This window comes from Stegastes partitus, unplaced genomic scaffold, assembly GCF_000690725.1.
Source record: "Stegastes partitus isolate 25-593 unplaced genomic scaffold, Stegastes_partitus-1.0.2 Scaffold123, whole genome shotgun sequence".
NCBI classification, from domain to species: Eukaryota; Metazoa; Chordata; class Actinopteri; family Pomacentridae; genus Stegastes; species Stegastes partitus.
Genome location: NW_007577854.1, coordinates 737,250 through 757,919, shown reverse-complemented (window position 1 = coordinate 757,919; position 20,670 = coordinate 737,250). Strand labels below are relative to the sequence as shown.

Genomic DNA, 20,670 nt, shown 5'->3' with positions numbered 1-20,670 from the left:
ATAGATAGATAGATAGATAGATAGATAGATAGATAGATAGATAGATAGATAGATAGATAGATAGATAGATAGATAGATAGAACTTTATTGATCCCTTTGGTAGAACCTCGGGGAAATTGTTTAATGTGTAGCGATGCATCTTGTGTTTGGGCAGGTTTCAAGCCTGTGCAAATTCATTCAAACGAATTACATGTCATTATTCGACAAACTTGATTTTTTAAAGTTGAAGCTTTATGTATTGTGTGTGTGTGTCCATGCTTACATCATAGGCCCCAGCCTTGATTTGTTGGTACAGACGGTGTTGATCCTCGTCCCAGAAAGGAGGGTAGCCCACTAGCAGGATGTATAAAATCACACCTGGAAAAAAACGTGACATGGGAAGTCAGGCCACACATGAAGAACATAGTGCTATAATTTAACGCTTTATGCTGATATGGCAATAAACATATAAACATAAAGTTTACTCATTATACTGCACAAAACTCTCAAAACAATATGAAGCTGCAAATAAGTCCACAGGTTGGGGTTTTAGGTAGAGCATCAAATTCATTCAAACAGTTGCAGTGAGAGATTCTGAATGTTATTTACCACAGGCCCACATGTCTACTGGTTTCCCATATGGGTCTTTCCTCAGAACTTCTGGAGACAAGTAGCCCGGAGTGCCGGCAAAACCTGAAGGAGTAACATGGAGGGAGGGAGGAAGGGAGGGAGATGTGGAATGGCAGGCGGGAATGGGCAGTTCAGTGATTGAGGCTGTTTGTTGACGACCTAAATGTGTGATTGACTGATTGACTGGTTGCTTCATTGACCAACTGTTTCAGCTTGTAAATATGAATGGATGAATACTCACCAAACCATGCCTGCTGGTCCCCCTGTACCTCGATAGCCAGCCCAAAGTCAGCCAACTTGACCGCCGCCCCCTTCAGCTTACTGGCCAATAGAAGGTTCTCAGGCTGGGGGGGGCGGAGTCAAACAGGTTAGAGGTGAGAGGTCACACGCTCTGGGAACAGGTTGCCCACAGACACAGATCTAAGATCAGATTAGCCAAACCAAATCCTAATCAACACTATTAGGGGTCAACCACACTAAACTGCCCTTAAATCAGTGTCTGAGGCAACTCCCTTTCTGCCACACAAAATGACAGAGAAACAAAAATGTGCACGGGACCAAATCTCTATGTGACCACGGACATTGTTTCACGCTGGAGCTGTGGACTTGCTCCCTAAGCCTCATGGATTCAGAGGGGAGTGTCTTGGTAGCAGATGTGAGCTGTTCGTCCACAGAAACACCAATACACTGTTAAAATCCATGAGTGGGAACAAAGTGCACACTGCAGGGAGAAGGATACAGGGGGAAGGTGTGGTGTAACAGGAGACGTGGGCGTAAAATCAAGTGACTCAGCCACATATGTGTAACGACAAAACACGCACTCGCACGCTAACACAGTTTAGCACGACCGGAAATATATGCAAGCCCACAGCACGCACGCTCTCGGACACGCGCACACAGACACAGGTGCAGAAAGGTCTTTGCTAACCTAAGGCCAGTTAGACAGTGTGCTCTAATGAATAAAACATTTCCTAACATTTAGAGACTCTAAACACAGACAGCCTGTGAGCAGTCAGTTTATGGCAGACGTGTGACTCAGGACACAGACACTAACTGACAACTGGACACATCTACATAACTATTTACATAATGATGAATAAATCCTGCTGATTATGAAGCACATAAAAACTTGAAATCACTCCAATAAAGGACGTCTACCCTAACACATTCGACAGATTGGAAATCTCCTGAACCAACATGGCTATTCTTTTTTTCAGTCACATGCTCACAACCCATTTCACCACATTCAGGGGAGCCTTCTTGCATTCTCTTCCCTTTTTCCAACCACATCAAAATGCTCATGGGAAGTTATGAGAATACAGGCTACCATTAGAATATTCATGACCTTAGAAAATCTTTCACATCTCAACATAATTTTTACATAATTATGCAAATCGTGATCATTCCTGAGCTTCTGGTTCGTGATTGCTCCTATTTCTATCAACCCTGCGCCACACTCTGAGCATTGCACAACCTCACACACTCACAAGAATACAAGCATGCTCACAGCAACATCAGGGTAGTTATTGACAGGATCCTTATTCTTGAAAATGGCTGGAAGGGAAGCGAACCACGAACACCAAGAAGCTCAGCAAGGGCTTAATACAACAATAGAAAGTAGCAAGAGAGAAGTAGCTGTTGCAATTTGGTGGCTTTGAATCACACTTCTTCAAACCAGAATTGCAGCAAGTTTCAAAGCTGAGGTCAAGGTCATGTCAGCTTTAATTCGTGTCCAAAGCATTTGGTGCCTCTACAAGGGTTAATGAGAGAATGCGACAAATAGCGAGTCTTTATAATGGTACGATGTTTCCCATCAGATGAGAGAATAACGAAAACTTCCATTTTATAAAATGACTTATAGAAGAAGCAAAACGACAAGATGCAAAGGTCAGGACTTTTAGGTCCTTCTGAATGTTGTCATCCGTTGTGCAACTCGAGACTGGGATTTGGGTTTTTGTTTTGGACTGCAGCGATGGCTGTGTTCATACAAACCTTCAGATCCCTGTGAACGATCCCATTAACATGGCAGTGATGGACACTCTCCAGGATCTGCTGTATGCAGTGGCTGAGGGCAGGACGGTAACGAACAAGTGAAGGATTGTGATGGAACAAATGGAGGGAAGGACAAAAAGGAAAGGGAAGGAAGTAGAAAAAACAGTAGGTGAGGGGAAATAATTGAGGAAAAGAGAAGAACAAACAATTTCAACAACAATATATCATAAGTCTTTACTATTCGACTCCTTATGCTTAACAGATAACACGTCACATGATGGCAATTCATTTTTGGGAAGATTTAAAATATTTAACTATATAGATCCACAACATGAAAACACAGATAAACACACACTTTCTCTTTTTCTGTGTGTGTGTCTCTGGGGAGGCAGTAGTTCTGCATAAAGCTGGCAGCATAAGGTAGGTCGTGTATGATTAATACCGCAGGCTATATGTCATTAATCACCTTTATAAATAACTCTATGAGATGCCTCAGAGACAAGGCAGCTGTATCACACCTCTGAGACGACCATATGTGAAACACACAAATATACACGCACACATACATAGAGGCACATGGAGTTCTCGGCAGTAACAGAGATGCATAATGGGTGCTGTGCTCAGCAGAGAGAGCGTGTGTGGGTGTGTGTTACCTGGCATCAGCCTCACTGTAGTACTCCCTGGCTACTATATCCTCAAACAGCTCTCCTCCTGTCACCCTGTGGGGAGACAGAGACAATGTCAGTTTTTACACGATTCTGTCTCTCCATATTGACATGAAATCATTCATTGTTCTATAAATGTAATCACATACACACATACCTCATGTTTTCATAGAATATAGTTATAATACATGAGTAAAAATGTAGTCAAAGCCATGTATTTGTACACGTATATATGTACGTTCAAGAAGAAAATGGTTGCACTGGAGTGTATCTTTGCTATAGTTTAGTGTATTTGTGTTTGTGAATGTGGGTGCCTACCCTAATCACAAGCACACACATGCAAGAGAGGGAATAGATCAGAAACTGCTATCACCAGGTCCTCATAAACTTTAATTTGCTACTCGGAGCGTAATGCATCACTAAATTAAAATGGGCAAGCCCCACAAAGCAGGTCTTTATTTTCAGCCAGTAACTGCCGTGTGTAACTGTTGTGTGGTTAAATGAATCAACAGCTCGCGATTATATGACCTGTTGAGTGGTAAAAGAGTTAATATGAAATATATGTGGCAGTTTAACAACTGTTTTAAAGATGGTTATGTTTCATATAAATAGCACAATCATAATAACATCAGGCTTAATAGCATCAGTTAGTTTCGTATCAATCCAACCTGTATTAATACAAAAGCTAAATAATGTGCAAAAAAAAAAAAAATCTAATTGCAATTTTTGTGACTGATACTGCAATTGTAATATGAGTCATGATTTTTTTTAGAATGGCAAATTTTGCGTTGTTGTTCACTTGAACAAAAATTATTTTTGCTGTGGTTTTTAACAAGCATTCACGTTCTCTTACATCTAGAGTACATGACTTGTAAGCAGGGACATCTCTGTTGCACATCAATGTTTCATTCAAAATGATATGTACACCTTTAAACTTTAACAAAAAATTGCAGCTCATGCAATTCAGATGTCAATAACTGATTAACTGCTCCACCCCCCGTGAATACTACTAGGTTTTCTATGTATGAAACATTTTTCCTTGCATGTATATATGATGTACAATTAATATCCACATTAACCAAAGACTAGCAGTTAAGTTTATTGTATTGTTTGGCCCCTAAAACTGTCATTTTGGGCAATTATGTTTCAGCTTTGAAGCTACATTGACTTTACGTTATCACAGTTGATTGCTTATGACTAGAACGTGCTATAAATGTTTCCTAGAAAACAGTTTACGCATTACCTAACGAGCCAAGATGTTACTTTTTGTTTTATGGTGTAAATTATTTGTTTAAATACAGTTACTAAGAATAATGCAGTCAATGCACAAAGTGACAAATTTACAAAAAGCTGATAAGAAACAATTACTTACACAGAGTTAACAAAGGGAAATGTAGAAGTTAGGAGGGAAAGAAAAACAAGACAAAACATGTGTGTTTGTGTGAAAGAAAGAGAGCGTCTGTTACTCACAGATCAAAGACCAGATAATGGAAACCCTCTTCTGATATGCTGTCATGAAGTCTTACTGTGGAGGAGATTTAACGAAAACACAAACACATGACAGAAAAGGAAACAGGAGCGGAAGAAAAAAAACACTAATTAAAGAAGAGTCGGCGCAATATTCCACTATTAAAGCCAACACTCAGTATTCATGTCTTCTTTTATTCTGCTGTGTCGCAGCTTTACTTCAAGTTGAAACAAAGTTGTAATACGCAACATGTCCAGCGATGTGAAGCAGTGAGTGTAAGTCGCGTAGCAGAATGAGTTTATGTCAAAAATATTCAGCCCTCTCTTGATGTGATGATTTATTCTGAAAAGTTTCTAGCAAAGCTGTTACTGATAATGACTACAGATGGATAAAATCTTTGAGCACAACTAGAAACTCTGATGTTTCCATTAAATTCAAATCATAATGTATACACCTAACTACAGATAAACAAACAAAAAACATCTGCTAAAAATTCTGTAAGTTTGCTTTGTGAATTGAGCTGCTGCCTCGAGCATTAATTTAATTAATCCTGATAACACCAGTAACACACACATACTCAAACAAGGGATTGCACATCACTGTTTTGACATTTGTATTCAAATCTGAGGAAACAAACTTTCTAACTTGCTTTCAATTTAATTCTTGCCGCTTTTATGAAAATTCCTGCTCTTGTTTCTGAAGTGTTAAGATACACAAGAGTGTGTTTTGAGATTCTGAAGTCAACAATGTTCACAAAACCCACAGAGGAGTTTGGGGATTTATTGAAAGGACGTAGCATGTCATTTTCAAGAGTGTATTAAAAACTCAAATAGAAAACACATAAACAACACTTTAAAAAAAAATGTCCTTAATACTTTTTTTGTGGTACGTCAATCATATATTTTCTTTTTTTCAACTGGTTCATGACTTTTTAAAGTACAGGTGTTCGCAAACTTTATAAGAGCAGATTTATGTTGTAAAACTGAACAGAGATTGTTCGAGAAATCTGAAAGTATGACAGTAAAGATAATAAGAGAGCATGTGTGGATGAGTGTGAAAACAAAAGAGGAGCGACAGCTTCTATCAGAGGTATAATGAGGAACCAGTGTAAAGGGTCGGTGATTTAGAGAGAGTGGAGGAATCCTGTGTCTTTCTGATGACTCAGCTGGGAGAGCACACAGGTACATCATCATTAGATGCTTGTACACACAAACACACACACACACACACACACATATATATATATATGCTTGGTGCTCTCCCTCGCTCACTCTCTCACAACTGTGTCTAGAAGATGAATAGCCATAGCAGAAATCACAAGAGACTTGAACAAAATGTGTGCATGTGTGTGTGTGTGTGTGTGCGTGTGTTTTCGCTTGTATCGAAGTGTGTTCTTGTGTGTGTGTGTGTGCGTGTTTTCCAGATCGAGGACACTCAGCTCACCGATGTTGGGGTGCTTCAGTAAACGACAAATCCTCGCCTCTCTCTCCAGCTTTTGATGATCTAAAAGAGAAAACAGCAGAGACACAAACAGAGATGGGTTATTTTAATGCTCTTCATTATTCCCTGCCATGATTGGCTTTCTACATCATCTAACATGAAGTTGGCTGTAAGTTAGTTCTGAGTTCTCGCTCAGAGGACGCATTCCAGTGTTTGGGCATCGTTGTCGGCGCCGGTGTGTGTTTGTGTTGTGTCGGTTTGTGTGTGCACGCTGGCTTTGCTTCAGCCTGCTCTTTTCCTTATCAGAACTGAAATGCTTGACAAAAATAATGTGACCTGATATGTGCTTGGTTATGTGCCACAAACAGGCAGGCGACAGCAAACAACAAACAGAGTGAACGGCTACAGCGGATTCATATTGACCTCTGGTGCCAGGCTCCACATAAACTCCTGCAACCCACTTGCAGCTTCCATTTGCTGCCCTGAGGACAAAATAAATTAAATCACAGTAAATATCACATATTCAAAAGCTTAACCTAAATGAAATGTAAGGATTAAGAGGCTTTTCCTGCTATTAACAGTTCTTCCTTCACTCATATAAAAACACAGATTAAGAAGCTGGACTGGGCATTATAGCTGAAATCAATATCTCCAAATGAATACAAACACACTGTGTTTCATTATGCATATATTACAGTAATCCCTTTAAATTTTTAAAGCAAAGTCTTAACTTTTTGCTTTTAATTTGTGTGGAATTATTCATCTGGACAGAAAATAAGTCTGATTACATCTCCATGACATCCATCCTTCCATCCATCAGCATGCCAACAAGTGAAGGATTGTGATGGAACAAATGGAGGGAAGAGTGTTGTGGGAGGCTGGAGTCTATCCCAGCTGATAAATTGATAAACACAAAATTATTGTATTATCGCTTAGCTTTACGCGAGAAAAAAGATATTGTAAATTAAGCGGGAGACGCTAATACTATTAGCTATACCATCATTTCTGGCAATACAGAAAATTAATCAGCAGCTTTATGGAAATATTGGAATTGGATTTCTGCATCAGTGGGATGAACCTTGAGTAATCAGATAATTATTGGGTTTTACCTGCCAAAAATATACTTATCTTTAACCATTTCTCACGATGACAATAATCTGTGTGCTGCTGTGCCACATGTACAGTATACTGCAGCCAATAGCAGTCTATGCACCCTTTTACTGACTGAAGGCTAAACTGCACTTTCATATTAATCCTTCTTTATCATATTTTCACCTAAATGCAACATGAGCTTTTCTGGTTTATAAATGTGGTTGGTGCATATGCTAAATATGTAGCAAAACTTTAAGGAAGCCAATAAAAACATACACATGCCCTGCGAAGAGGAAAACCACCAAATTTCATGACCTGAGCACAGCGCCGTCGGTCAGGGACTGACAGAGAGGACAGCAAGTGTTACTGTATTCTAACTGTACTGCAACAGAAGCCCAGACAGCATCAGACAGCAATATTTCAGTCCGGTCTCGTCTGTGAGAGCAGACTGATTTGGTTTGACTTTGTGAACACGAAGTGATGCTCAAATGTCCAGTGACTCTGATACGGAACAACTGAGACAGAACAGCAGTCGTTATAATGAGTAACGCAGTACGGTGTTGAGGCGACCCATTTCAACTTTGCCTCAGGACACATAGAAAGAGAGGGAGAGAGAGAGAAACAGATACAGAGACAGAGACAGAGAGAGAGACAGAGAGAGAGAGAGAGAGAGAGAGAGAGAGAGAGAGAGAGAGAAGAGCAGCGGGTTCAGCTTTTTTTCAAAATAAAATAGGACGCCTATTTTTCACTCTCATCTGTGTCTCCTTCCTCGGCTCCTCTTGATGCTATGGAAACTGTGGGCTCAGTGCAGCACACAAGCAACAAGACCAACAAAGAAACACCAGGCAGCTTGTTCTCATTATAGGTCCAGGTATCTGTTTGTTTTGTGTCAGCGTACTGCACCTATAGGAAGCAACAGGCAGACGCCCAGACAAATTTAGGGCTCCGTATGCTTCAGAACCAAGTGGAACTTGGCGTGCTTTCAAATGTGCAGAAAAAATGCCGGTACAATATGTTCATTGTCTCTGAGAGACTGTTCAACTATACCAAAAGGTTGAAGATTATCGGTCACAGTGACGGCGATACATCAAGAATAAGATTTCGACTGTGAAATGCAAAACAAAAACAAACAAGAGCTGCGGTTCCATTGTTGTAAAAGCCTGAAGTACATGAGTACATGATTGGATTTTTAAACCTGGCAGGTACAGTTAGTTACAAGTACAAAAAAACACAGACAACATGGAGGAAAAGGTGTGTCATGAAGTGACTGTCGGTCGGCTTGTTGATCTTCCAAAACAAGCGGATACTAAAAAATAGAAAATGCAACCATCAGATTATCAACAAAAAAAAAACTAAAAAACTGCCAAATTATCATCAAATCTACCAATCTACAATAATTACAACAGTGGGTGCAGTAGTGGTGAAGAAAACTCTGCAGGAACTTCTGTAAAGGCCTCCTGCATCCAGAACCCAATGCAGCTGTCTCGTATGGTCGCATGTCTGCCAAATTGCCTGCGAGAACACGGCAGTTTGATTTCGTTGAAGTACACCGCCAGCTTTACAGACAAGCACAGCAGCACACAAGCACACAAGCATCCTGACAGGCAGCGCCAGAAAAAAGGGCAGCTCGGCCATTATTGCATGATTAGCAGGACCCCCTGAGCAAGGTCACTAATCTCTCCATCTCTGCCTCAGTCTCATGTTACTGAATGGCACATAATCCCTTTGCGTCTGTCTCAGGCTAAAACACAAACACTCTGTTTTTGCTTTTCTAATTTAATAGATTCATTGCACTAAACCCATCTTCCACCTTTCCTAACCACATTTTTCTTGTTTTTCTTTAAGAACCTAAAATGTTTCTGTTTGGTTATACATCCATATTTGATCTAGTCTGACAGCATCAGGTTGCACACACAATACATGAACAACCTTTTCTAGAAATACCAATAAGAAATAAAAGGTGCATTACTGTATGCAAACCGAACAATACTCAGATACTCAGTGTTCATTTAAAACATCCTCACTGGCAGTAGGTCCACTCCATAATTCATCATGACAGCATTCTACGGTAGACAGATTACTAGAGAGCATACGATACTCTGCTAAAGTTAGACTGTTCCACATTTTTAGCTTCTGACCTTTCTGCTGCACACTGTAAAACACATCTGGTTGCCCAAACTGATGTTGTACTTCTGCCTATGAACAAAAAAGGGCAATTTATTTGAAGGTATGAAAACTATTTATTTCTTGCAAAATAGTTCATATACAGCAGGACAAGTGGATTCCGATATGGATGTAATGCTGCAGCCAATTGTGTCCATTTCAAAGTTTACCACAATACAAGCAAAAACATGTGGCATTTGTAGTAAAGTTAATTTTTTTTTTTTTATTCAGGTACAATCTTTTGGTCACATCATGATGTATAAATCCCAGGTCGAGGCTTTAATACTTAAAAGGAACATAGAATAGCCACCTGGAAACTTCACAACACTAAATAAAACATGTTAAAATCAACTTGGATGCTTCACTGGAAAGCGGTTTCCCTCTGAATCACCATTCAGTGGCACATATAAAGCTGGTCATGTTAGGGTAGTTGTCTTTCTTCGTGCTGTACTCACTGACTGTACACCGTGAAGTCATATGACAGGCTTCTCTCCATCATTTTCCACCTCCACTTCTTCTTTCACTCTGTCTCCCTCCTCTCTCTCTCTCTCTCTCTCCCTCCTCCACAGGTAGTCCACCTCCTAGCCGGCTGGACATCTGTTGTCTAGCAACTCCTGCACCAATCAGAGCGTCAGGCCTCTCCTCTCCTCTGCAGTGGAACCAGCCTTGCATGCAAATGGCAGACATCGAGAGTTCACACACAACTATCAAACTCTACAGAAGTACAGACAGGAGAGCACAAGCAACTAATTCTGCAGGAGCGTATGTACTTAGAACTTTAATTATAACACATCTGCTCTCCTGAAACTTAAAAACCACTCAACCTGTCATGCTTGAAACACAGGATGTGAACTTGAATAAGGATGGAGAGTAGGAAAGACAGCATTACACTGTACTGTACTGCAACAGTTCCATGATGTGCATGGATACTTATGCACAACAGTAAAGAAGAGCAGAGAGCACTAGGATGGATACACGTTTGTTTGCATGATGAAGTTTGAGCTAAAGAGAAGATACATACAGTTGTTGTGGAAGACAGGAAGCTGATAAAAGCTCTGCCAAAGTTAAAAAAATGTGCAAAAAGGAGATAGTATGCTGCTGATTTCAGGGAGAAACTGTAACCATGTCCACAAGATTTCAACAGCTTTATGAAAGTAAGAACGGGTTCAAGGTTTGTGTGGTTTTCCTGTGCTATGTGGTTTTCCTTTGAGAGGTCCACTATTTTTGCAAACTTCAAAGACATGCAAGATAACCGGATTGGAACACAAAAGTGCACGAGTGAAGGTGTGACAGTCCGTATGTTCGCCTAACAGAGCATTTTTATTTTTTAATAGACGAGTAAACGCATTTTACACCTTCTCTTAACACAATTTCGTAGCAGGCGGCTCTGAAATCTGCCTGACTGTCAAAAACTCTCAGACTGACAACAATGAGTTGTGACTGGCTGACAAAAATGCTTTACAATATTTAAATGTATCTGTGTGTGTGTAAGCTTGAGCTCTGTTGCCACAGACATTAGTGAGAGGCATTTTGCTTACGTGGTTTAAACTGACAGCAGCATTTCTACATAATGTGAAGCAAATGCAATTGTGCGGACGAATGTGAAGCTACTTCAGTCAGCTGTTATCATTCAGGACTGTCTGCACCTTTTTGGCCCAATCATAGCTGAATGTCTGTCTGTACGCTACTCTGTCAAGCAGAATTCCTATTCATGCATAAAGTAAGACCATGACGGTTGGTAACTTCATTTAAAATATACTTTATAGTGTCAGTGAAATTTTCCTCTTTCATTTTTAATGACGTAAACATGTTGGAACTTGTCTTTTAATCTGCTGTTGTGGCACAAAAAAGTCAACATTTACTCTGTTTGTACCACTTTCATGCCTAATAATGCATTTGTGCCAGTGAAATCTTACTTTGAGAAACACTGTAATGCAGTGAAGTAGCCCCAAGAACCTTGAAATGTTTTGGTCTTTTTTTCATTCTTATGGTAATCACAACACTATGTCAAAAGCTCCTGTGGTGAAGATGTATTGCTACATTATAGATGCAACAGATGAAAAAACAACAACAACAACAACAGAAGACTAAATGTCACTTTTAAAAGATGAACATACATGTCTCATTTACCTAAATGTGGAATTAGCGGAGTGATACAGGAAGTCCAGTGTGCTGCAACTCGGTCAGCTGCTTTGCTGTCTGCAGGATACTGACCTCTTGCATTTGCCACATCACAAACCATCTTGTCTAAAGCAATCTATTTCTTGGTGTCAGCATTCCAAGTGTGTAGCCCGGATTAGGATTTCACACTTAGTACGTCTATGTTCGTTTGTCAACAGGAGGAGCAAAGTAAGTAGGGCATGCAAATATGTTGCAACTGTGTCTATCACTTGAAGATGGAGCCTTGCAATTTTGCAAGAACCTAAATAAATCCTAGGAGCTTCAGTAGAAAGCAACTGGGCTTCTCTTTTAGGTTCTTGAAGACATTTCACCTCTCATCCAAGAGACTCCTTCAGTTCTACAGTTCGAGGACCAAAGAAACGTCTTGGGTGAGAAGTGAAACATCTTCAAGAACGTAGAAGAGAAATCCAGTTGCTTTCTACTAAAGTCTCTTAGGATTACCATGACCTGGATGACGGACAATCCACACAGACAACTTAATTAAACATTTTTATATTACTAAGAAGTCGACAGCCGTTTACACAAAGTTACTCAAATCGCTTTGTAATTATACCTCTTCCTTGGTATTGGATCTCTTTCATGAGTGATGCAACATTATCATTGGAAATGTGACCTGTTTTCTCATAAATCTGCCCTGTTACAACATAAACTGGCAAGCACAGCATATGGTGTAACCAATTTTCTGCTGTCATAAATCACCCAGAGAAAGCTGGAAGCTACAATGTTAACTGGTTTTACGAAGAAAAAAAAGAGTGATATACTGTGTAATATCAAAACATGAATGATAAAAATCAAACATTTAAGTCTTCTACTAAAGGGTTTAGGGGTGAAGGTGTGATAATGTATGTCTTATCTTGATTATATCAGATGATAACCGTGTGGCTCAAAAGGCACAAGAAGCACAGATATGTACGCTGACATGAAAATTTCTCCTAACTCTTATACATTGTTATATCTCAGTGTTTGTTTTTATTTGCATTTTTTAACTTGAATCATGTTTCCATCCTGGCTTTTTTTTGCTGAAATCCCCTTGCCCCCACCTGTTTGTTTGCAAAGTTTCACTTCAGAGTGTTGCACTGAAGAGTCGCTGACAAATTGTCCATCGCGAATCATCGCACCACAAGACAAATTCCAGAATCTCCACAGCAGACCCTGACAGCCCCCCACCTCTATTCCCCTCTGTCTCCCTCCACTGCTGCTTCTTTCTCTTTCAGTCAGTTTCTGACGTGTTGCGTCTGCAACCGCACTGCAGCAGTGTAGTGCTCTGTGTTTGTGTGTTTGTATGTGTTTTTCTTTGCCTCTTGTGGTATGACATCCTGTAGGTCCAAGATTACCAAATTTAGGGGCGGACATAGAGGACACAGGCAAACATAGAAAGCGAGCAGCAAACAAGCAAGAGACAGGGACTAAAATAGAGACAGAACAAAAACCTGACAGAGAAAGGTAGTCCAATATACTAAAAGCAGATTCAAACAAAGAGGATGGTGTGTGTGGCTCACTGAGGCAGAGCCAGATGGATAATGTGGACATGCCGGTGTTGAAACTAGTAAACGCAATAATTTTGTGATAATTAGTTGATGGCTTCTTCAGACTTCAAAAGGGGGTTTCACATTTATTGCATGGTGTAGATGTAAATAAAGTAAGGACATGAGGCAAACTCAAGAATGATGTAAAACATGAAGAAAATGTAAAGAGAAGAGAAGGCAGGACACACTGAGGAGTGACGCTTGTAAATGCAGAAAACCAACAGAGTTGCTTGGTGGCAGCAGTATTAGAAGCAGCAGAGGCAGCAGTTAAAGAGGACCAAGGGAAGACGAGCAGCAGGAGAGCAATACAGCCCATATGAAACAGAGCCTCAAATTGACTTAGGCTTGTATTGTTCTGTTGATAAAATTAGGGTATTGAAACAGCCCAGCCAGGGACTGCACTGTGTCCCTGTGCTGGTAATATTGGACTGCAGCCCTGAGAGAAACTCCAGGGCTGCTTTTAAGTCTGAGTCCCTCCCTGCATTAACTTCAAACATCCTATTCGTGCTTTGTATCTCCACTCTGGTTTACCAAGTTATAGCTGCAATCTGATTTCTGTCCTCTTGCATTAATCAGATCCACATAATGTTACCAAGTACTCATTTTACTGCAACCTAAGAATTTACTCAAATGCACACTAAGAAGAGAAGAATATAGGTTTTTATGATCCCATGCTGATGTCAACTGTTTGTAGTTTTCATTTCTGTTAAAAATGTGTTCCTTAATATGTCATATAAACATCTCTGTTAGGTATATGTTGATTTTACAAAGACATTATTCACTGGTTCAAATTTACTGACAAAAATAGAATTGGGATTATATACCTGGGCTTCATCAGAGCTATTCCAGGCAAGAACATGAAGACCTGCTATAAATGTCTTTACGACTGACTTCAGTGTTAAGTGTTAAGTTAATTAACTGGATAGTAATGACAGTGTGACCTGTATGCTACAGTATGACTTTACACAGACCAGAACACCACAGTTAAAGTGAAGAGGGTGATGTTACTTACTGCAGGAGGAATGTACAGAAAGGACATATTGTACTTTTATTGATGTGATGAGGTATTGAACTAGTGCTGTAAAGTCATGCAATTCATCATTTGACAAAATGTCTCAAAGTGTGAATGTGTAAGAATGCAAACTGGAAAAGTGGAGAGGTTCCAAGTAAAATATATATTTTTTAACTTTATCACACAAATTCTTGTTGATATTTTAGGTTTTTACCGGTGCATAAAAAACCCATTGCTGCTCAAACCTTGGTTGCAAGCATCTCCTTGAAATCAGAAAGTTAGCTAAAGAGCCACTATGCAAAATTTAGTGACACCGAGTCAATACTACTCGCCTTACCTGCCCCTTCCAAGCATTTACAGGAACTTACAGGGGCTGACAAAAATTCCGTTTTTAGTTTGGTTTGTCCATTCTGGCCTACTGTAGAAGACATGGGGTGCATGTGGTGAAATGTAATGGCGGCACACATGGACGCAGCGGCCCCTTCAGGACACAGCGAGAGACGTGCATTCCGCAAAACTTACTAATTAAATGATCCTGAAGAAACGCTCTCTCATCTTGCCTGTACTACTGTGTGTGTACAGCAAAATGACAACAAACTTGATTTGAATTGAATTTGAATTGGCAGACTCTGTGAAAGAGGATCCACTCCCTACATAAACAAACAGATTAATATTTTCAGGTGATTTTACACTAATTAAGCATAATTATGAATACTATGTTCCATTTCTGCCAACAGATCCCACCAAATCCGACACACTGGACCTTCAACTGAACACTGCGGTCCCTCATGAACCGTGACAAAATAGCCAAGACCCTGACCCAAGTTTCGTTTGTTGACCCTCCAACTGTGTCAGCAGTTCATGTGCCAAGTATGAAAAGCGGAGCATTGGCTGACCTGCTCTGTTCCACAGCGAATACATTCCCAGTCATCAGGGGAGCTAATGTCAAAATATTTTTGGAAGTGGGTTGAATTTAAAATGGCTCCTAAGCTAAAGAGAAGCAACATCAGCTAACATTAACTTTGTACCATCCTCTGACAAAAGGGGGGGTTGCAATCCACAGTAGCTAAAAGTGGTTTGTGCAATAAGGGAGGGTCAGTTTGTCCAAATATTGTTGCTATAGGTCAGTTTTCTTAATGGCAAAAGTCAAAAAAAAGGGCAGTGAACCACATGAAGGATAGGTTTTACATTCACACTTGATCTTACAAACAGACAACAGTTATTCATGCAGAAATTTGTGTTTTCCTTATTTTCCTATAAGGTATTACAGATGCCAGTGCAGCTGTAAAATGTACATCCCAGCAGGAAATTCTCATGACGTTTCTGATAATCAATTAATAGCTACAATCACTTAAGAGCATCCTCTGGGTACTTGTGATGGTTATAATCGATAAACCCTTTTAAACAATCAATATTTCAATCGATGAAAATAAAGCTTATCTGTAGTTATAACCTTAATACACACACAAACGCACGAACCACATACACACACACACACTCTACAACAGGGTGCTGGAATTGCTCCGCTCCAATTTAATTAAGAGTTTTAATTAAAAAGATGTAGTGGGGTGAATGTAACATCCTCTGTGGCCAGCGGCTAAGTAGTCCTCCTCCATAAGGTTCCATTCTACCCCCTGCAGAACCCAGGGATCTAATGAAACCATCCAGGACACCGAGACACCGTCACCCTCTGCTGGTTCTCAATAAAGGAAGAATTATGAAACTGATAACTCCCTTGCTTTCTCTTCTGAGGACAAACAAATGTGGCTGGTGTCAGAGATAAAACTGCCCCAAGAGTATGGCTGAGAGTCTAATAATGTGGGGTAGTTTCTGCCTCTGTCTTATCCGGTGTGATGCACACACATTAGACTAATATATAAAAGTGGTTAATTCTGAGGCTGATGGTCTAAAGACATCCTGAAAAGGCGATATTTCCCAACACAAAGACAAAGACAAATCCATGTTTATAATCGCATACACAGACCACAGGTTTAAATACAGCGATGGCACCCTACAATGAAAGGAATTCTGTATTATGATGATGGTTGCAGCACTGACATCACATTCTGGTGTATCCATAACCACAGTATATAAGATTCATCTTGAGAATGTCATTTCTGCTACACAGCAGTGATAAAATGTCCCCTCACTTAATAAACAGAGAAAACTATGTAGCTCCCTGGTTACCACAAGACCTGGCATAGTACCCAGCAAAAGTTTATCAGAAAGAAAACAAAATAACTGTTTAATATACAATAACTGCCTGAACAAGAGCACTGCATGCACAAGAAAGTGTGCAAACTTCGGGCTGCCGCTTTAGCTCACATGGTTGAGCTGGCGACCCATGTACAGGGGCTATAGTCTCCAATGCAGCATCCATGGGTTTGAATCCCACTCACGGCCCTTTGCTGCAACCCATTCCCCCATTCTCCTCCCTCACTTTCCTGTCTCTCCTTCAACTATCCTATCTAATAAAGGCAAAAATGCCAAAAAAAAATTACTTAAAAAAAAAAAAAAAAGAAAGTGTGCAAACTTTAAACAGCATAAACCTATGAGCCAACTCTCCACATTTTCTGCATCTAACCAGAGTTCAATTCTTTCTGGGTTTACCTGCAGTGCCTCCCAACAAGCCCCTGGAGAACATGAACTTTCCACCCAGTGTTTTCTTTGATGTAGAGGTGAGGAAAGCAATAGGTTTTAATGAAATAAAAGCCTGATATTGCAGCGACACTGCATTCCACAACTATTGCAGCTACTTTTGTCAGAAAGAAACTGGCATCTATACCTCTTCTGCTTTTAATTAGAACACATCAGTGCAAAACGCGGCTTCTGGAATGAAATACTTGTGAGGCAGTAGTCATACTAAATCTGACATTTACGTTTGATTTTTTTTTTTTTTTTTTTTTGTAAAATGTGTCTGCGGTTTTATGGCAGCAGTGCTGATCCATCTAATCTCCATCTGTTTGGATTGTGAGGCACACGGTTCCTAAGTGTTTTAATGTGGATTTCACTTTAGTGACTTAACTCAAAGGTGCTCATACTCCATTGTTGCTATGACTCTGGAAAAACAACACAGGGAACACAATGTATATTAACAAAAATGCATATTACAGCAAATAATAGAATCTTTTTCTTATTTGTCATTGTTGAAGTCTTCGGATATGTGGGCTCTGACTGAAAGGTCACAAGATGTTTTCTAGAAATGGAGACCAGACTGAAGATTTTAACTCTTAACGCACACTGACTGTAGTTTTGCTGTAAGACCAGCACAATGCCAGGGAGCCAGGAAAGCAGAAAAACCAGAGGTTGACATACAGAAAAAGAGAGAGAAGGTGAGAGAGGTAGGAGAAGATAGAGGCAGAGTCTGTAATTAAGGATGCCCTTGCTTTCTGCACAGTCCATTAAGCTTCTTAGTCATACTGTAGCTTCTGTCTGGGCTGAACAATCAATCGTTCTCATCAAAATCTTGACATTTTAAAAATACAAGGGCTGCAATTTTGATTATAGCTTACATTATTAAGAACATTTTTAAGAGATGACATTTTTACCTGATGACTGCTGATTTCGCCTGCTGAAACTGTCACCAGCGATGTTTACAGCAGAATTAGCTAGAAATGGACATGTAGGCTATTATCTGTTTAGTGTGGTCTTTGCATCTCTCTGCAATGTATTCGTATAAACTGTATTTATTGGCCACAGTAGTTTTTCGAGCAAAGAAAACTTGACTGTTACTGCAGGTAATTGTCAAGAGCAATTAACAGGTAAGGAGGACTGTAAACGGCTAGCGGAAACTTTTTTATATCAGTGTTTCAGCTGTGAAATAGCTTGTCCTGTCACTTTATCAGGCTTAAGCATCTACATGGTACCTAGTTTCAGACAATTAGCCTGGTGTGATTTAGTCACATCTAAGGTTGAGCTCCAATAGTCATTCTTGACCTTTAAAAATAGTAGTCTGACAAAAAAAAAAGCATCTTGATGTATTCCAGAGCTTTTAGCTGCATCTGATGGCCTTTATCAGTGGATGGGGTTTGCTCTGTTGTCATGGAGAAGATTCAGTTGCCATTATGTATAGACAATCTCTATCTGCTAATAAAGGCCATGAGAAAGCTGACAGCTTTACAAGAAATCTAGTAACAGCAGGATTCATGTACAATTTCTGAATCCGTTTTTAACCACGTCTGACATAATATTACACCAGATGTGACATAATTTGCTACACGTTTTTACGCAGAAACAGAATACTTACAATTATCTCTGGTTGACTGGAAAGGAAATGGGGACCTGGTATAAGTGCAATACTCAATATAGCAATTGCACAATTACATAAAGGAACCAAATAAGTTTGTAATTCAACTTGGGGTCAATGTTTGATCATTTGTGTTACACTGATTAATACCTCGGAGTTTAATTACAAAATATCATACAATTTACTGTATGGTCAGGTCACAAAAATCCAAATCACATATTTTCTCCATGCCAAATCTTTACGCTGAAATGTCTAAATTACACACACATACACTGTGGACAAAAACAACAGAAGCACACCTCTCTGTGTCCGCTGGCAGTCTGGTTTGCCAGACAGGTGAGCATCGACTGAAACCAAAAACCTGGCTCTTTACAAAAGATGGAATATTTTCAATGTGTGTGTGTGTGNGTGTGTGTGTGTGTGCGTGTGTGTGTGTGTGTGTGTGTGTGTGTGTGTGTGTGTGTGTGTGTGTGTGTGTGTGTGTGTGTGTGTGATAGAGACACACACAGCAAGACCACGACCAGCATTTATTTTTAGCCTTCAAGTACCCAGTGAGTCATGTGATCCCCGGTCTTCTCGCTGATCCCTCCTTCCTTTCCTCCCCTCCTGTTTGTCTGTCTGTCTCCCTATCTTTCTCTCTCCCACAACCACATCCCCTCTCTCTCCCTTCACTTCAAAGTGAGGCGAAACAGAGTCACAGTGACAACGAAGAAACACAGGAATAAAGACGGTAAAAAAAAGAAAAAAGAAAAGAAAAGAGAAGGGAAATCAGGATGGAGGACAAATCTTTATCTTGCCTAATGAGGGAAGACTACACAAGGGGTATGATACACAAAAAAGAAAAACATGCACACATATAAAGATATATCTACAGTTTCGATTCGTCTGAGGAAGACCGGCTTATATCTCAGCAACAGCTATCATCTCTGTTACCATGACACCTTCACATAACAAAAATAACAACAGCGCAACCCAATTACCACAGACACTGTCCACTCTGAAGGAGGGTCAGTTACGGATCAGTGGACTGGAACGACATCAAGCCAGGAACAACTGTAATTCAGTCTCGGCAAAACTGAAAGGACTTCACCAACATGGTACACTTCTGATATGTTAAGAATAAGAATTCAGGGAAGATAAAATGCGAAAAAGGAGGAAGAAAAGCATCAGCAACCTTGCGTAAAAACACATATTTCTAAATCTTTGTTTTGATTCATTCCTCCTTATAAATGCAGCCCTTTTTCTTCTTCACCCTATCTCCTCATCAACGTGGCTTTCCCAGTGCTTTGCAATATTTACACAGCGGAATGAGTGAGCCTGTCTTATTTCAAATTCTGAAGTATCTTTATTGCAATAGTGCAAACCTCCCCTACTGCTAAGGCAAGCTGAAAGGGCCACATAGTCAGGCAGGGAGGAGAGTGCACAGATTCACAAACAAGGACATTCACATGCACAAACACACTCAAACAGATGAGGGATTACAGACACATACACAAGCACCTGCATAGCTGCACACACACACACACACACACACACGCAGCACATCACAAGCAAATACAAAGTGACAAAAGATAGTAGACAGAGTCATAGTGACAGGACACTGACGCATGCATGAAGGGGGAGGACAAATATTCAACTGCTGTGAGGAATATGCATGCACAAATGCGCACACACACTCTTAAGCACTGACTTGTCGTCCTCTCTTTCTCTCTCTGATTATCTGTCTTTCCCCCTCTGCTTCCTATCCTTTTCTTCTCCTGTGTCCCTCCACTGCTTCCTCTCATTCACGGGCTCATCTGCTGCTCTTAATGAAATGCTGCATAATCAGGATTGCAGATTGCAGGACTGTGACTGGTCCTATAGGCCCGACACACGTGTGCCTGCATAACCAGAAACACATCAAACACGTAAACACACACACACACACACACACACACACACACACACACACACACACACAGAGCGCCTTGATCTGCCTGCATTCCAGCCACCAAGCCTACCCTAAACCCCTTTCAATTATATATACTCACGCACGCGCCTGCACTTGCATATGCAAACACACACAGTGGTGGAGAGGGGTGGGGTGGGGGGGAGGTCATGATCCTGCCAGAGAGAAGGGAATCAGAGTTGCAATTCTAGGGCTTATCGCGGAAAGAGGGTAAGACCATATCTGACACGCCAGCATGCCCTGTATGAAAACCTCTATGCACACTTATACATAGAAGAAAGAGAGAGAGAGACAGAGAGAGAGAGAGAGAGAGAGAGAGAGAGAGAGA

The 20,670-nt window shown here is 40.3% G+C and overlaps 1 protein-coding gene across 10 annotated transcripts in view; it reads right to left on the bottom strand.

The window, feature by feature from the left end:
- The window catches only part of LOC103354871 (calcium/calmodulin-dependent protein kinase type II delta 2 chain), a 44,366-nt gene that overhangs the window by 17,864 nt on the left and 5,832 nt on the right, over nt 1-20,670 (bottom strand). For all 10 annotated transcript variants that reach the window (XM_008278441.1, XM_008278443.1, XM_008278446.1 and 7 more), the window contains exons 3-9: nt 6,178-6,237; nt 4,737-4,791; nt 3,255-3,320; nt 2,602-2,674; nt 851-953; nt 589-672; nt 263-357 (exon numbers count right to left, since the gene is read on the bottom strand). In XM_008278441.1, the coding sequence (XP_008276663.1) occupies nt 263-357; nt 589-672; nt 851-953; nt 2,602-2,674; nt 3,255-3,320; nt 4,737-4,791; nt 6,178-6,237 (536 nt within the window). The remainder of the gene's footprint in view (nt 1-262; nt 358-588; nt 673-850; nt 954-2,601; nt 2,675-3,254; nt 3,321-4,736; nt 4,792-6,177; nt 6,238-20,670) is intronic.